Source organism: Syngnathoides biaculeatus, chromosome 4 (genome assembly GCF_019802595.1).
Source record: "Syngnathoides biaculeatus isolate LvHL_M chromosome 4, ASM1980259v1, whole genome shotgun sequence".
Lineage (NCBI taxonomy): Eukaryota > Metazoa > Chordata > Actinopteri > Syngnathiformes > Syngnathidae > Syngnathoides > Syngnathoides biaculeatus.
In genome coordinates, this window is record NC_084643.1 from 31,957,249 (window position 1) to 31,973,655 (window position 16,407).

At 41.6% G+C, this 16,407-nt stretch overlaps 1 protein-coding gene across 4 annotated transcripts in view; it reads left to right on the forward strand.

Annotated features, from left to right (window-relative positions):
• The window catches only part of slc20a2 (solute carrier family 20 member 2), a 56,185-nt gene extending 45,113 nt beyond the window's left edge, over positions 1 to 11,072 (forward strand). For all 4 annotated transcript variants that reach the window (XM_061816054.1, XM_061816055.1, XM_061816056.1 and 1 more), the window contains 2 exons: positions 6,256 to 6,340; positions 10,843 to 11,072. In XM_061816054.1, the coding sequence (XP_061672038.1) occupies positions 6,256 to 6,340; positions 10,843 to 11,007 (250 nt within the window). In that variant the 3' untranslated portion in view covers positions 11,008 to 11,072. The remainder of the gene's footprint in view (positions 1 to 6,255; positions 6,341 to 10,842) is intronic.
• Positions 11,073 to 16,407: the final 5,335 nt, after the last annotated feature.

Sequence of the window (16,407 nt, forward strand, 5' to 3'; positions counted from 1 at the left end):
CGTTAAACTCTCTGTGTACCGTCTTTGTAAATATCTCGTGTTTCAATGTGGGCACTTGCGGCTTTTACGCAGCTGCGCTGTATGTACAGTATGTACCAAATGGGACTTCCTTTACAAATGAACTGGGTGAGGCTTATTACCAGGTGCACTCTGGAGGCCGAGAATTACGGTACCTCGTCCCTTGTGAGGAGTCGACACACTTGGTTACTTTCACCTTGTTTGTTTGATTGTTTTGCTTATGGGGCAGAAATATTTTTCCCATAAATATTTATTTTAGATTTTTGTGACTCCCTGAGAGTATATTCGTGACGCAGCATAAGTTTCTCATCCCGAAGCACAAGAGCCACACCGATTGACCACCATTTCTATTCATTGCATTCTTTTTCCTCCATGTCATGCGTTAGCATACATTACTTATGGATTTCAACACACAGACCCGGTTGAATTTCCGTAGTAGGAACAAGACTGTGATAAAACGAGGCCACTTTTTTTGTATTATTTGTGGAAACTCGATCGTGGCTGGCATGATTCCCAGGCTCGGAGATTCCCAAATTCATCCTTGGCTGGTAAGTGTTCCCATGGTGTACAGACAATCAATGTTCAGTCGGACTCTGCTGCCAGTAGAACTTTTTATGATTCGATGCAAGACTTGAAGCTGCACTTACATAAATGCACACTGTGCGCTGTGGCTGAAAAGGACGTTTTTTTAATTTAACGTTTTAGATTAGAATTAAAAACCACCTTAGCTTTTTTAAAATAGGGTGATTCATTTTTACTGAGTGCATTTCCTAATGTTTAGTAATGAAGCTGCGGTGACTTATGAATGGAGGCTAATGTCCATAATATTAGTTTGGCCTTCAGTCAAACAATGAAGTGGGAGTTCCTCTTCCTCTTGCTTTCCCCCGGTGCTTCTATATGTTACATAACAATCATGAATAAATCAGAAAGCACATAAAGCCCAAGGCCTCGCTGTGTCCTGAGATCCAAACAGCGCTCGGGACACATGCTTGACCGCGTGTTCCCGCGAGCTCTTGATCGATGCCTGCGTTGGCTTTTTCCCTGGCCATTATTTCTTTGTTTGTTGGGTACGTAAATTACGTGTGCCTGCCTCTGGAACATTCTTGTCTAGTACTTTTCTCCCTCGTGTGGTAAAAGTAGTCTTTATTTGTCCGAAATGTTGAGAGCATATTAGTTTACCTTGGTTGAGTTAGTGTTGTAAATCTTGACAAATTGATGTAAAATTGATTTTATTGGTGAGATTTGAGTAAAATGTTTTGTAATTAGATTGTTTAGTCAGTTGCGAACTCTCTGTTAAGCATCGTTCATAGCGGCCTTGTGGTTTGCATGTTTGCATCCCAGTTCTCAAGATGGGGGTTTGAATCCAGACTTGTGGAGTTTGCAGTTTTCTTTCTTCTTTATTCCCAAAACATGCTATAATTCTAAATTATCCATATGTGTGAGTGTGCGTTTGAAAGGTTTGACTGGGTGTGCCCTACGAGTCCGTGATGTACTCAGCCTCTTGGCCAAAGTCAGCAGGGCTAAGCTTTAGCTCACCCGCAATCCTAATGCTGACAAGCAAGCGCTATGAAAATGGATGGATGGATAGATTTCACTACTTGCCAGCAACCAGCCTGGGGCGAAGGTAATTCAGGCCTTAAACTTGTCACGATTACAAACTAGAAGAGGGCAAGGTTTGTGGAAGGCCGTTTTGAACGAAAAAGTAAATGTGAAAATGTACTAGGAACTTTTATTGTACTCAAGGTCCACAGTGATGCTAAATGAGGCGTAGTATCGACAGTACAAAAAGTATTAATCATAAAAACATTTTTAAATTAGATGATAAAACCCCAATCCTTCCAAAGTGGATGGTACGATCCTGAGTTTTGTGTTTGTGTGTGTGTGTGTGTGTGTGTGTGTCTCTGCGTGGAGCTACATGTTTGCGGGGCATAAGAGTTCAAAGTTCAAGTGGGTAGAGGACAGAAGAGGTTGAGGGATCTGACTGGGCAGAGAGTCCAGATTCCTGACAACCTGATGAATAAAAGTGTCTTTGAGTCGGCCAGTCCTGACCCACAGACTCCGCAGTCTCCTCCCTGATGGTAACAGGCCGAACAGGCTGTGTGACGGATGGGTGGCATCCCCCGCTATGCGGATGGCTTTACAGGTGAGGTGGGTGCTATAAATGTACTGAAGGCAGGGAAAAGAGGTTTCGATGATCTTCTAATCTGCCCTTACTATACGATGTTGTCACGTCCCATCGGAACAAGAGTAGGACCCAAATGCCAGACTCGGACGATGCAAGGTAGTTCAGGGAGAAATGTTTATTATGTGCCGAGGTCGAGGATCGAGCAGGCAGTTAGGTGCAGCAGCGGTAGTTGGGACGTCGGGCGAAGAAAGCAGGTGAGCGGGCAGGCAGGAGTCGGTACACAGGAGAACGATCAAGGCAGGCAGAAGTATCAAAGGAGTCAGGCTTACAAGGTTGGTCGGAGAACGGACGAAGGTCGGTACACACGGGTTGTCGATCAGGGATACGAGGGTGCTGGAACGGGACATGAAGCTCAACGAACTGGCGCCGGCCAATTGTCATCGGGGTCATATAAATACATAGCATAATCAGGCTGCATGAGGCGCAGGTGTGCACCTCCCGATCAGAGCAACCGCGGACACCCGCACAGCCCGGGCTGGAGCGGCAGGATCATGACAGATGGAGAGTCTTGCACCACGATGCAGTGCAGGCTCCGCAGCACACAGTAATCCAGTTGGTCAAGATGCTCTTTATGGCCCATCTGTAGAATGAGCACATGATGGGGGTCAGGGCTCTGGCTTTTCTCAGGTTGCGCAAGAAGTAAAGACGTCAGTGACCTTTGATGATGTGATGAGGTGTTGTTGACCCAGGAGAGGTCATCAGTGATGTGCACTCCCAGCAACTTGGTGCTACACACGCTCTTCTCCGCAGTGCTGTTGATGATTAGGGGAGCGTGCTGGGAGTTCGCTCTCCTGAAGTCCACAACGATCTTGTTTTTTCCCCACGTTCAAGGAGAGATTGTTGTCCATGCGGCACCCAGCCAGTCGGCTCCCCTCACTCCTGTAGTCTGTCTCGTCACTTTTGCCTCTGAAAACCATCACAGTTGTCGTCTGCAAACATGATAAAGAGATTGGAGCTGCATGTTGGTGTGCAGTCAGAGGTCAGCAGGGTGAGGAGGACGGGGCTCAACACACAACCTTGAGGGGCTCCCATGTTCAGAGTCATTACTGTTTATTGATTGGTGTTTACCTATAATGCTGAGTGAGGGGAAAGTAATTGAGGTGAGGTGTTGGGAAGACTTGGGAAGTCAACATTAATATGCCTGTTTTTGGCTACTTTGCAATGTTCTGCTCGGGTGTTTTTTCAAGTTAATGATTACCTGACCATGCTTGCCTGATCACATTTTCACATCTCAAATCACTAAGGAGAATTTGTGTCCCTTTTTTTAAAACAAAAACTGTGAGCTGTTTTTTTTCCGTGACAGGATTTCATCTTGGACTTTAGAAAATGCTCCCTGCAATATAATTCTGACATCTTAAAGTCATATTAAAATCTCATTTTCCTCTCCATTGATCAAGGGCATTTCTTTGAATGGCCAGCCCTTTATGTGTATTAGTCATGAATGTTGAAGGATTATTTTTTGGCTTGTGCTTGCTTGTGTCTGTTGGCGCATCGCTCGGGGCTTCAGGAAGTAGTTTGGCCCTCTGGGTGGTGAAGTGAAGTGTACTGGTATAGGTGGAGGGGGCTTCCACGGTGGGAACGCTGGCTTTAATCCGTGAACCAGATGAGGGACGCCAGCCCGACCAGTCCTTTTGTTTCATGCCCCTTCCAGTGAACTCCTTAAATGCGTGCTTGATGTTTTTCCTTTCCTATCCCCCTCATCCCTGTTCTTTGTCCTTTCCTCATCAGTTCATCCTGTTTTGTTTTCCTCTTGTCTCACCTCGAAATCTCGTTCCTTCCCACATCCTCTCCTTGTCATTCTCACAGCCTCGCCATCTCATCGTTTTCCCCTCTTTCTTCATATCTCCTCTTTCTTTGGCACCTTCTTTCCTTCTTTCCTTTTCTCTCCTAATCTCTCCCTTTCCATCACCGTCACAGCCCGTTGCCAGAGCCCAAAGACAAATTTGCTTTGGTCCGGCGTTGTAAAGGAGCTCCTTCTTCCTCGGTTTCCATGCCTCGCTGTGTGGGAGCCAGGGTAGGCCAGTGTGTTAATGTGCTTGACTGGTTGTGCTTCTATTATGCGGTTTTACATTTGTTAGCGTAGACAGTGGAGATGCACATTGCAGCTTCATAAAGGGTTTTATAGACGGAAACGTTTATTTTCTCCGTTGTCGGCAACTGTTGCCGGTCCCACGTGGCTTTGCCAGCGAGGCGCTGGGGAGAACAAATGCGCAACAGCCACACTCTTGCAGTTCACCGACAAGCCTCAGAAGTGCTGTATTCATTCTAAAACCATGTTGCTGGGCAATGGAAAAAAAACACGGAACGCCTTTATTTTGTTTATTTTTGCACAGCAAACTGCGGCTTTCACTTCAGAAGGTCAGTGAGTCAATGCCTCGCAGCGGTGAACCATCTGGGGAAAGGCTAGCTACAGCCCCACGAGTTGCTTTGCTTTTGCAGCAGACTCAATATTAGCTGTTAGTGTTTTTGGTCAATACATTCTTTGCTGTAAGGATCAAAGAGACTTGAAGATTCATAACTAAGGATGATGTTTGGTGATCTGTCATGGTCGTCTTCCTCCATTGAAAACGGTCTATTTGATGTCCCGCTCTAAATACCACCCAATTTCCATACTGCTTATCCTCACTGGAGTCCAGGCGTGCTGGAGTTTATCCCAGCAGACTCTGGGCGAGAGGCGGGGTGCACCCTGAACTGGTCGGCAGCCAATCGCATAGCACATATAAACACACTACCAACCCAAAATACACACACGCCCGTGTTGTGATCGCTTTATTTCACGTAGGAATTATTCTTCTCAATCTCAAATTACCAAGAAGTATTCATAATGCCAAGTTGGCTCATTTGAGAACAATGCATATTTAAAAAAAAGTCTGTCGCAGCAGTTTAGGGAGGTTAAGTGTGTCCGTAAATCGCTTCCGTGGAGATGACTCCGTCCTCTTTTTTTTTTTCCCAATCTTAGTTAATGAATGCAAGTTTCTGTAAAACCAGACGTCATTTATTTAAATATTGGTATGTGTATTGAATACTAGCTGAAAAGATAGATTTTCTACGCTTTCAAACTTTTCCGTGTAAATCTCGACGACTTACTCACCAGATACGTGTGTAGATCCAGTAGTCCAAGACAAGCGGAAGCGAATTAACAGTCCAATTTTTTATTGGCAAAAACGTCGACTTCGACATTAAATACGGGTCCTCTAACCCTAACCCTAATTTTTCCACGTACCTTCGTTTATTTTCACCTACCAAATGTCTGACGGTATCGGACAAGACTCTGGGCGTCCTGCTATTGGATGTATTTTTGTGTCGTCTCCAACCGACTTAGCATTGAAGAATGCTTTGCTAGAACGGCAATATGGTGAAGTAAACAAAAGTCACGTGATTTTATGACGTACGTGCACAAGTTCTACAGTTCAAAGAACTCCAACGGTCCAGTCAGATACTGTATTGTTCAGTGCTGCCGATGCCACCCACCAACGAAGGATTCTCAATCTTTCAGAAATACTATTCGCAAAGCGTGCTCTTCTATGGACCTTGATAAATGAGCCACAACAAAGTCAGACAATGGTTTCATAGTCCTGATGGCCCCTACGATCTGTGGAATTAAAGGGTTTATGAATAAAAGTGCTGCAAGATCATTCATCCATTCATTCATTTCTCATAGCGAACGTATGTGGTGCAACGTGATGCTTGAGAATCGCACGTACTGTAGCTGTCAAGGTCATTATTAGTCTGTTTGTTCATATTTCACATCATCTCACTTTTGAGAGCTAATGGAAACATGTTGGTGTGCATGGGGGAGGCAAACCATATTTTCTGTTATTATGTGCGTGTGTATGTTCAGCATATTTTAAATAGTTAGTGCGTGACTTGCTGTGTTAAACGTGCTTGTTTGGAATGTGGTCAGACGGTGCCAACGGCAGCCCCCCTCAACACCACCACCGTTAACACCCCCCCAACCCCTCCACACACACACATACACACACACCCTGTCGACACATTTAAATGTAAAATGTTTCTTTGCTCCTCCTCCTCCTCTCTCCCCCCCTCCACAGTGGATTCACTATTGAACTGGCGTCCGCACTCACAGTCGTGTTGGCTTCCAATATCGGAATCCCTGTCAGTACCACACACTGCAAGGTATGACAACCAAGTGGGCCCCCCCCACCCACCTCACCTCGCTGGGCCCTCAACTCACCCGTTTTGTCCTTCTGCAGAATTTGTCCGGGGGGAGAGGGCACGCACGCACTTCTTCCCGGGCCACCAGTCATTACGCTCGTAAGCACCGAAAATTAAGGGCAAAGTAGCCCGAGGTCGTTATGGTTTGTTCGGATTTGACTCATTAAAAACAATCCATTCCAAATCAAATTTTACATTGGTGATGATATGAATAGTTTGAGTCAGGGTCAGACTGTCACTATTGTAAAACCTTAACCGTACCGGAAATATTTTCACTTAACACTTCCACATTTTGAAATGTCGTACAAGTGTAGGAATGTTATTACACCACTAAAAATTCACAACTTTAATGGTAAGTGCAAAATATTGAACTTTTTCAACATTCTTCCACTTCAATAGTTAAGCACTGTAAAACAAAACTAATAATCACGTTTGCAAATGACGTTCAACCAATATTTAATTGAATACACTACTAAAACAAGCTATTTGATTGAATTTTATGGCTGGAGCACGTTCTAAAAAAGCTGGGACAGGGTCATATTTACCACTGTTACATCATTGATTCTTTTAAGAACACTCATTAAATGTTTGGGAAATTCTTGAAACTTTGTAGTTGGAATTCTTTCTCATTCTCCTTTGATGTAGAGCTTCAAGTGTTCAACAGTCCGGGGTCTCCGTTGTCGTATTTTACGCTTCATGATGGGCCACACATTTTCAATGGTGACAGGTCTGGAAAAAAATAAAAGTAAGATGTAGTTTGTGTAGTGAGGTACACTACTACTCTTTAATCACATCTGACAGTGAGCCACATTTTGCAAGAGGATGAGTCTTTAAAAGAAAATCTGAATTTACAGCTACGATTTTGAATCATTTGCTCCAGGTTGGATTCTGTATCGTGATAACAAGATAAACTGTTCTCTGGAGGGACGCTGACAATTGTTTTTTTTTTTAATCCAAAATTCATGAGAAGACAATCCGCCAAAAGATTGTGCGCAGCTGGATTGTGGCAGCCCCTCAGTGGGGTGCGTGCGGCCCCTCTCCTCCGAACTTTTTACAGGAATGTCGGATCCAGGCCGGGCCGTCCGGGACGCCCCGGGTCATCCTCGGTGACCTCTGCCCCCTTCCCAAACAGCATGGTGCCTCATCCTGTCTCATTCCTCCTCTTTTCCATTTCTCCTCGTCAGCACTCGCATGGTTTGGCGTGTGGGCCCTCCACCCTCCTGTGCTTGGTCGCGAAGCAGACCCTCCTCCCCCCCAACCGCCACAAGACCCCCCTCCCCTCCGCATACCTCTCCCTGCCCACCTGTCACAACTTGTTTTCCACTTTTTTTTTTACCTCTCCCATCTCTCTCTTTCTCCTCATCTGTCTTCACAGCGGATTTTGCATTGAAGTAATGAGTGCGCTAACAGTGCTTGTTGCATCAAATGTGGGCATCCCAATAAGCTCCACCCACTGCAAGGTATCCCGGCTCAAGCGGAGCTCGGCGCCGCCAGCTCCATCTGTAGATGACAGTCGCCAATCACAACTCCGCAGTTGCGGTTTTACTCCTTTGTGCAGTTTTCCCAAGAAGGCGGACAATTGACCGATTGACACAGATAAAGAGATACTGTACACTGTATGCAGACGTGAATATACGGCATAAATATACAGAAGCAATAATAATATTATACATTATTGTTGAGTATGTACAAAAAAAATACGTGCATCAATAAATTCACCAGCAATACCGTCCGCGGTAGACGAAGAACTGTACATGAAAAATTTACAGTACAGTATAAGCAGAACAAAAATACCCATCTTATAGTTGCATCAATAAATTCCACAACAAATGTCAAAACTATCATCAGCCAATTAACCATTATACATTAAAAAATAATGTATAAACAGAATACTACTATAAAAACTGTGGTATGAACAAAAGCGGCAAGAATGGTCAGCAGCACTGTATGTAACAAATACAAGTATATACGGTAATTTCCGACCTACGAGCCTCGACTTTTTCTCCACACGCTTTCAACCCTGCGGTTTATGCGGTGATGCGGCTAATTTGTGCAATTTTTTTTTAACGGCCGCAAGGGGGCACTCGAGCGGAAAAAGCTAAGAATGAGACCGGTGGAATATATGTGGCGAGAAAGGGACTTTTACCGGCCCTGTTAGCGCTACGCTAGCGTTACCGCTGTGCTAGCGTGTTGCTGCTGTGTTACTGGCGTGTCTCAGTGTTATTTTAACCGGCCCTGTTAGCATTAGTGTTAATGCTAGCATTGCGCTAGCGTTAAACTCTCCCTGTGTACCGTCTTTCTTAGTAAATATTTTGTGTTTCAATGTGGGCACTTGCGGCTTTTGCACACCTGTGGCGTATGTATGTACCAAATAGTATTTCCTTTACAAATGTTCTTGGTGAGGCTTGTAACCGGGTGTGCTCTGTAGGCCGGTAATTACGGTACATGTATCAATAAATAGCCTTTATTAAGCAGTCGAGGATGAAATATGCATTAAAGTCACATATAGACATGAATATATAATGAAAGGACTACTTTACTGTGCACACACACACACACACACACACACATACTCGTAGTAGATAAAAACGCATTTTGGGGGATTTTCATTTGTCAGTGACCCCCTTCCAATGGTCATCTGGATAAAATACACATTTAATAGTGTTTGAAGCACACATATTTTGAAGTCGTTGCTTATTCCAGACAATTTAGAACGATAAGACGGGATGAGCGAGGGGGAACTGCACAAACGTCAAAACTGGTACTTAATTGAGCACTAATATGTCGATCCCTCAACGTCATCACCCAACTCACATTAACATTCCCGTCTCACGGCAATTTGCTCCGCTCTTCTGATCTTTAGAGTTATATAACTGTGATTTCATTTGATTGATTTGATGATTGCGTCTGGGGAACCCGGCGAAGTCGTCGGCCCGAAAGAGGAACGTAAGTTTCTCTGTCATAAACGTGATGAAAGAATTGTTTCACGCGAGCGCCGACAACTCCGGCGGGCGACCTCGAGATTGATGCGAGGCCTCGTGCTGCGACGGACGTGCAATGACCGCTGGCAGGCTGTCGGCGGCACCGAGGTCACGTAACCCACGCCGTTCAGCCTCTGTGATTGCGTCGGGGCACTGATCCGAAATACAATCGGGCACGTCGTCCTCGAGTCGCAATTGCACTGGCGGTCATTGCACGTTCTGGTAACACGATCTATCGCAAATGTAAATCAGACTCTTCTGATTGTTTGAAAAAAAAAAAAGGTGAGTGAAAATCGTCTTTGATGGAAGTCTGAAATGAGCAGCTTGACTAGTTTTTTAAATGCAACTTATCATAATAATAATATGATGGTAGTGATCGTCATAATAAAATCATTGAATTTGATGCAAAAGTGCTGATTTCAGACTTCCGTGTTACATTTTTTTAATCATGTTGCAAATGATTTAACCAGCTTCCTCAAACTAACCAACATGGATGAAACTGCACTTTTTATGCAGTCTGCAGACTGTTTTTGTTAAAAAAAAATTGTTTAAAAAATGTTTGCATATCTTTATTTGATAGATAAATGTAATAATGTAGCTGTATTCTCAGATAGAGAAACGAGGCCCTGTAGCTCAGTGGTTAGAGCACTGGTTTGATAAACCAGGGGTTGTGGGTTCGCATCCCACTGGGGCCTCCACTCCCTGAGAAGGGTTGCGTCAGGAAGGGCATCCGGCGTAAAAATTGTGCCAAACATATATGTGCGTTCATCTGAGGTGACACGCTGTGGCGACCCCGAAAGGGACAAATCGAAAGAAACTTACTTACTTTTTATTCTCAGATAGAGAAACAAGGGTTTATTAATTTCAAGAGAACAGTTACAAATTCAACTTTTTTAATCATGAATGAATTTTTTGCATCGATATTAAGTAAAATCATCTCATGGTTGTGTGTGTAGCTTAATGTCATAAATGCATCAATGGACTTAAACGTAAAAGGGAGATCAAGGTTAGTTTTATTTTTTAATAAATTTGTATCTAAAGTATAGAAATAAAAAAAAGTTTCCTAGAATTGCACAGATATAATAAATAAAATTACAGGAACTAAATTATTAGTAATATAATAATTCAAATAAATTCTGATGCAGTATTTATGGATTTTAGTATCTAATGTGTAATGCATATACATAAGGACAATTCTCATTGAATTGTGGCGATATACCGTATTTTAATCCTAAAAGGGCTATGTGCTTTTGATTAAATTCAAATAATGAACATAATTTTTTAAAAATTACCTGGAAATCTGGGTTAGTAAACATTTAAATTACACATAACTTGTTAAAATACTTTATTATTGTAACAGTTCATTGAGCAATAGAATACAAATCAGCCTGCAGCCTTTGTCGTTGCCGTGCGTAGTACTCGCGCTCTCCACACCGCGACGCCTGACGCCATTTTCCGTCCCGCCCTTCTTCCGCCTCTCAGGTCGGCTCGGTGGTGGCCGTGGGCTGGATCCGCTCCAGGAAGGCGGTGGACTGGCGCCTCTTCAGGAACATCTTCCTGGCGTGGTTCGTCACCGTGCCCGTGGCCGGCCTGTTCAGCGCCGCCGTCATGGCCGTGTTCGTGTACGGCATCCTCCCCTACGTGTGAGGGAGGGGCCAGCGTGGACGACCCGAGGGTCCGACGGGAAGGCCGGAGAGTCGCTCGCTCGCTTGCTGGAGGTAAAGCAAGCAAAAGAAAGGATTGGGAGGTGGGGGGGGGAGTGGAGGGGAAAAGGCTGTGAGGAGGGTTAATTCACACGCACCATTCGATCTTTTGTACATAACTGCGCAAATCCATGTACGCGCATCCAAAACACTACAAATGTGGCGGAAGCAATTATAACTCTTAACAGAAATACTGTACATATTATCCATATCATTGTCCGGGATTGAGTGGGCTCAACCAACCCATCTCACTTCAGCCGGCTGCAAAAAGAAAAAAAGAGGATGGAAGGATGAAGGAAGGCTGATCACACTGTCGGCTCCTTTATTTTTTATCACAATAACATACAAAAAACAAAAAAAAAACATGATTCACTACAGAGTTGATTTTTTTTTCTGTTTGTATGGATTTTTAAATGATGTACTTTACCGTAAATCTGTACTGTAAATACTGACCTTCAAGAGTGGAGGGGGGCGGGATGGTGGATCATGTTTTGTCGTATTTTTTTAAAACTGTGGGAAGTGGGTTATTCCCTGCACCTTTTCATTACCACATCATATTCAGAGTGCGTTGCATTGCGCTATTTTTATGAGAAATACATCTATTAGCGAATGTCACTTCTCAAGAAAAATATTTTGCTCCTTGGTGTAATGTCAAGGTGGTCCGATAGGTGGCGATAGTGCACCGCTAAGATGGTTGCCAAGTCTAAAGAAGCGGACCTATTGGTACCTCAGTTTCAAGTGGCTATATTTGAAATGAAACATATATATATATTAAAAAAAGGTGAGTCTTTCAAGTGATTCACCGTGCCAAAGTTACATATTTTATTCACCGTGACAACTTTTAAAAAAATTTTTAGGGTGCAGCGAGAAGCCAAAACGCTACAAAAAAAGTGGTCATATCTGCCTTTTTCTCATTTTATTTTTTTATTTTCTTCCTTTCTTGAGTGTCACGTGACGAATGTGCTCTAACGAGATGCCTCAATGGGTCATATCAAAACGATAGTACAGTATTAATATGGATCTGAGTATTAATATGCAGAGCTTACTGTGTGTACTCACTTGTGTTGCTCTCTGCCAAGCCTGCTGTTTGGACTCCTCGAAAGTTCAACGACATCACCGGTTTTTCAACTGGGTCATGTGACCTGTAGATGAACAAAATCTCATTATTATTTTTATTTTAATTTATCTGAACAATATTAAGTTGCTTGTGGTGTCCCCCCCCCCTTCTCTTTTCCTATTTTAATTCATGAACAAATCTATGCTAACGTGGTAGCCACTTGCCTTTCGTGAACACGATGTGTTTCCTTTGTGCTCGAGATAAATTCTGTACCGTGGTGTTTACATTGTAAACTACCAAGGAGTGTTAGGGCAACACTGAAAAGAAAAAAAATATAATATATATAATCAAACCGCGAGATTAAAGTCGGAATTTTACAAGAGTAAAATCTTGTTTTTTGATGAAAAAAAAAATGTACGCTGTACACCATGAGATTAAAGACTGAATTTTACAGGAATAAAGTCGAATATCTTTGGTGTGGAAAAAAAGCCTACAATGTTATTAAAAATGTAAATGAAAAAAATAATTATCAAAAGAATACACTCTGGTATAGAAAGTATTCTTTTTTTTTCTTTGAAAGTTATATGACCATTGTGAATTTGTCATAATTTATCGGATTATTTTACTTAAAAATATAATTTTATTGTTTTAATCTAAAGAAGTGTTTAATCTCAAAATATAGAATTTTCTCAAAACATATAGAACTTCATTCTTGGAATTTTGCGACTTTACTCAAGTTTCTCCCAAAAAAATCAGATTTTTTTTGAATTTTTTTTTTTCCCCTGAAATATACGACTCTTGTGGTGATACGAAATCTTTAATCTAAAAAATATATATATCTCACTTTTTTGAAGCTGTAGGACTTTTAATTGAAGCTCTCTGACTTTGTTGAATTCATACATTTATTTAAAAACAAATTTACAAATTTTAATCTTGAAATGTATTCTTGTAATTTGACCTCGAAAATGACCTTTTTTTTTTCAAAAATATTGTGGTGACATTTTACCTCAAATATCACTTTATTTTCATAGTATGACTTTAAAAAAATATCTGACTTTGTTTTTCTAGTATTCCGTCTTGAAAATGACATTATTTTCAGAATAGAGCAACTTTTTCGGTAATGACTTTTTGTCTTGAAGATATACAACCTTATTCTAGTCATCTAACTTTTATCCTCCCCAAAATTATATCCAATTTTATTTGACTTTTTTTTTCCTTATCTGTGTGGCCTAATCTCCCTGGTAGTAATCATATCACGATGACCTGGTTTAAAAAAAATGAAAGGTCAACTTGCCTCATGATGCCAATGACAGTTTTCCCACTAACCAGAAGTGTCTAGAAAGAGAGAGCGAGAGAGAAGAAATGTGTCCGTTATTTTTCTAGCTGCAGCAGCGCTAACCATCCCCACGCCGCTCGAACGCCACACGTCAAAGAGTTGAACTAGAGAGCTTTCATTAAAACTATATATTTTTCTACAATATTTTAACCGGGGACGTGGGTTGGCTGCCGATAGTTTAAATCTGAAACGCCCGTGTTTGTGTTTGGATTTGTGGACAACGGCATACTTTGTAATTTTGTTTCCCTCCATCTTGGGGAAAAAGAGAGAAAAAAAACGAAGCCCCGCACCTGGCCTGCTAGGATTAGCTGTGTAGCCGGTGGGCTAGAAATGGCGAGTTTGAACGTGTGAAAGTTACATGATGGTAAAAAATAAAATAAACTGGGCAGTGTGTGTGAGGATGTAATATTGTGTGCGTGTGTTTGGAGGGGGGGGGCTCAAATTACAGCAATAATGTGACAAAATGGGGAGGCAGGTGTTAAATTTACACAATGTGGGTAAAAATTTTTAAGCGCACAGTGTGTTTGAGGACACATTTTACTGGGGAGGCTCAAATGACAGCAATAATAGAACAATAAACTCAGAGACGCGTGGTCGGAATTAGTTAGCATCGGTAAGCGTGGATGCAGTAAAAGGCCGATTGTTAGCTAACAACTAGCGTGGGTTGTGTGTAACATGCTAACCCCCCCCCCCCTTTTTTTTTTGTTTGTAACTCCCACCACCATCTTTTTGTGGCTGTCCAAACACTGTAAAAGCGTCAACAAACGTCGACATCTTGCGGCGCCGTGTGTTAGAGGAAACGTGTCCGAGCTATGACTATTTGCGGAAAAAACGAGTACAGTGAACACTCCGATCGCAAGACAATTTGCAACGAATTTTAGATTTTCCCACGCACTTACCGTGAAGAAACGCCTGGGGTTGAACATTCGCTTTTGTAAAACTAAGTACTGTAAAGCACATGTTTAAAATAATGTTTAAGGGCAAAATGATGATGCAGTTATGAATACTTGGTCTTTTTTTTGGGGGGGGGTGTCTTGACTATTTTTCATTTTCTGCTAATCAGTTTTTGACAACGGAAGTTGTGTTGTAATCTGTAATGAACTCACTTGATTTTACTCAAGCATACACTTGAAAAAAAATCTAGAGAAACAAAAATTTTTGCAGTTCTCTTCGAGCTTCATGAATGTAAAGCGGGCCTCATACATGAAAAGTTCAGTTTTCAGTAAGTTTTTTGTTCTATTGTTGATTCTTACTTTCCACAGTTAAAACAAAAAACTCAAATACTAACCATCAAATGTTCACTGTACTAGCAAATAAGCAGCTTCTAATGGTCATCAGCGAAAGTGCTAACTGCGCTAGTGCAAATTAGCATTCATTGCCTGCGATGTCGTGTACGTAGGAGACGCCAATACGAGCGGTGTGATCACAGAGGGCTTTTGTGGACCTCGCGCCGCACCGTACACTCGCAGTCACGTAACCGGCGGGTCGGAATGTGCCATTTTTTTTTCTTCTTCGTCTTCTTCTGCCTGATCAAAAGACGTCAGTGTCGCGCATGGCCGCGTAGCCCCCCCCCCCCCTTTCGTGCGTGCGTGGAGTCGCCCGAGTGTGAGCCGTGTCGTAGTACAAGGTCTGGGTTTCCGGTTCCACGTCCGGGCACCCGCGGCTTTTTCCCAGTTCCGTGTCGTCTTTTAAGTGTTTAGAGCTACTTCCTGTCTGCTCGCCGCATCACGTCTCATGTATGAATTTAACAAACAAAAAAATAACTGTAGCCTGCTTCAACAACAAAATCTTAGTCTGATTTGCTTCTATCGTACTGTAATGGTTTTTTTTTTTAATTTAAGATTTTAGTGAAGAAAAACCATGTCTGCATTTAAACTAAATTATGGGAATTAAAATTACAAAGAAGACTTTTGATTGTGTTGTCTCTTTCTCCTTCATAACGTCTTACATTTTGGGACATTATTAATATTACTCATCCATCCATCCATACATTCTGTTTGCCAGACAATCACCTGACACAGGATACAAACAACCATTCAGATTTGAAGTGATATTTTGTTACAATTTTTGTTACAATTTAGATTTTTTTTTGTCCAAATTTAAATGTTTTTTATGACAAATGTTTATGTTCCCTTCTAACATTTTAACTTTATTTTAAATTTTAATTTGGTGTGATATAGGAATAAAGCTGACATACTAAATGAAGAAAAATAGTTACATTAATAAAACTGTATTATTATTATTAGGAAAGGTTATGACACAACAACTTGTAATATGGGAAGCAAATCATATTAATATTAATATTACCAGACTCATTTTATAGTAGTATTGTTCTTTGTAGAGCCGAAACATTTTTATGAGTTAAGTGTATGTGTTCTTTTACCATCATAAACACTTACTAGTGAAAGTTGAAATATGAAATCGGGATTTTAAAACAATAACATTTTGAATTTTACCGTCAAATTTTGGTGACATAAAGTCTAACTTTGCTTCAGCTGATTTTATGACATTGTAATAAAAGAAATTATGTGATAATATTATGAGATAATATTATGAGATGCTTTATGAGGAAAAAAAAGTGTACCATTCTGCAAAAATAGTCATGAAATTAGGGGGAATAAAATTGAGATTTGATTTTTTTTTAAATGGCAATTTTAGTCCTAATTGTATGAGGAAAAAATCTGGGGATCACCCTATACCAAATGAAAACTATTTAAAATGAACAAAGTTATGGCTTGAAAAAGTTGGAGAAATGTTACGAGTTGATTTTATGATAAAATTAGTGATATGAGGAAATCGTCATGTTTAAAATACATCACTATTTTGCTTGTTTTTCTTATGTTGTCTAAACTTTTGTGAGTTAATCGACTTTGCGACCACCTCCGCTGTGAATACGTAAGATCCATTTTGCACCGTAAGTGGGCCGTTAAAACGCAAAGGCATCTGGGAAA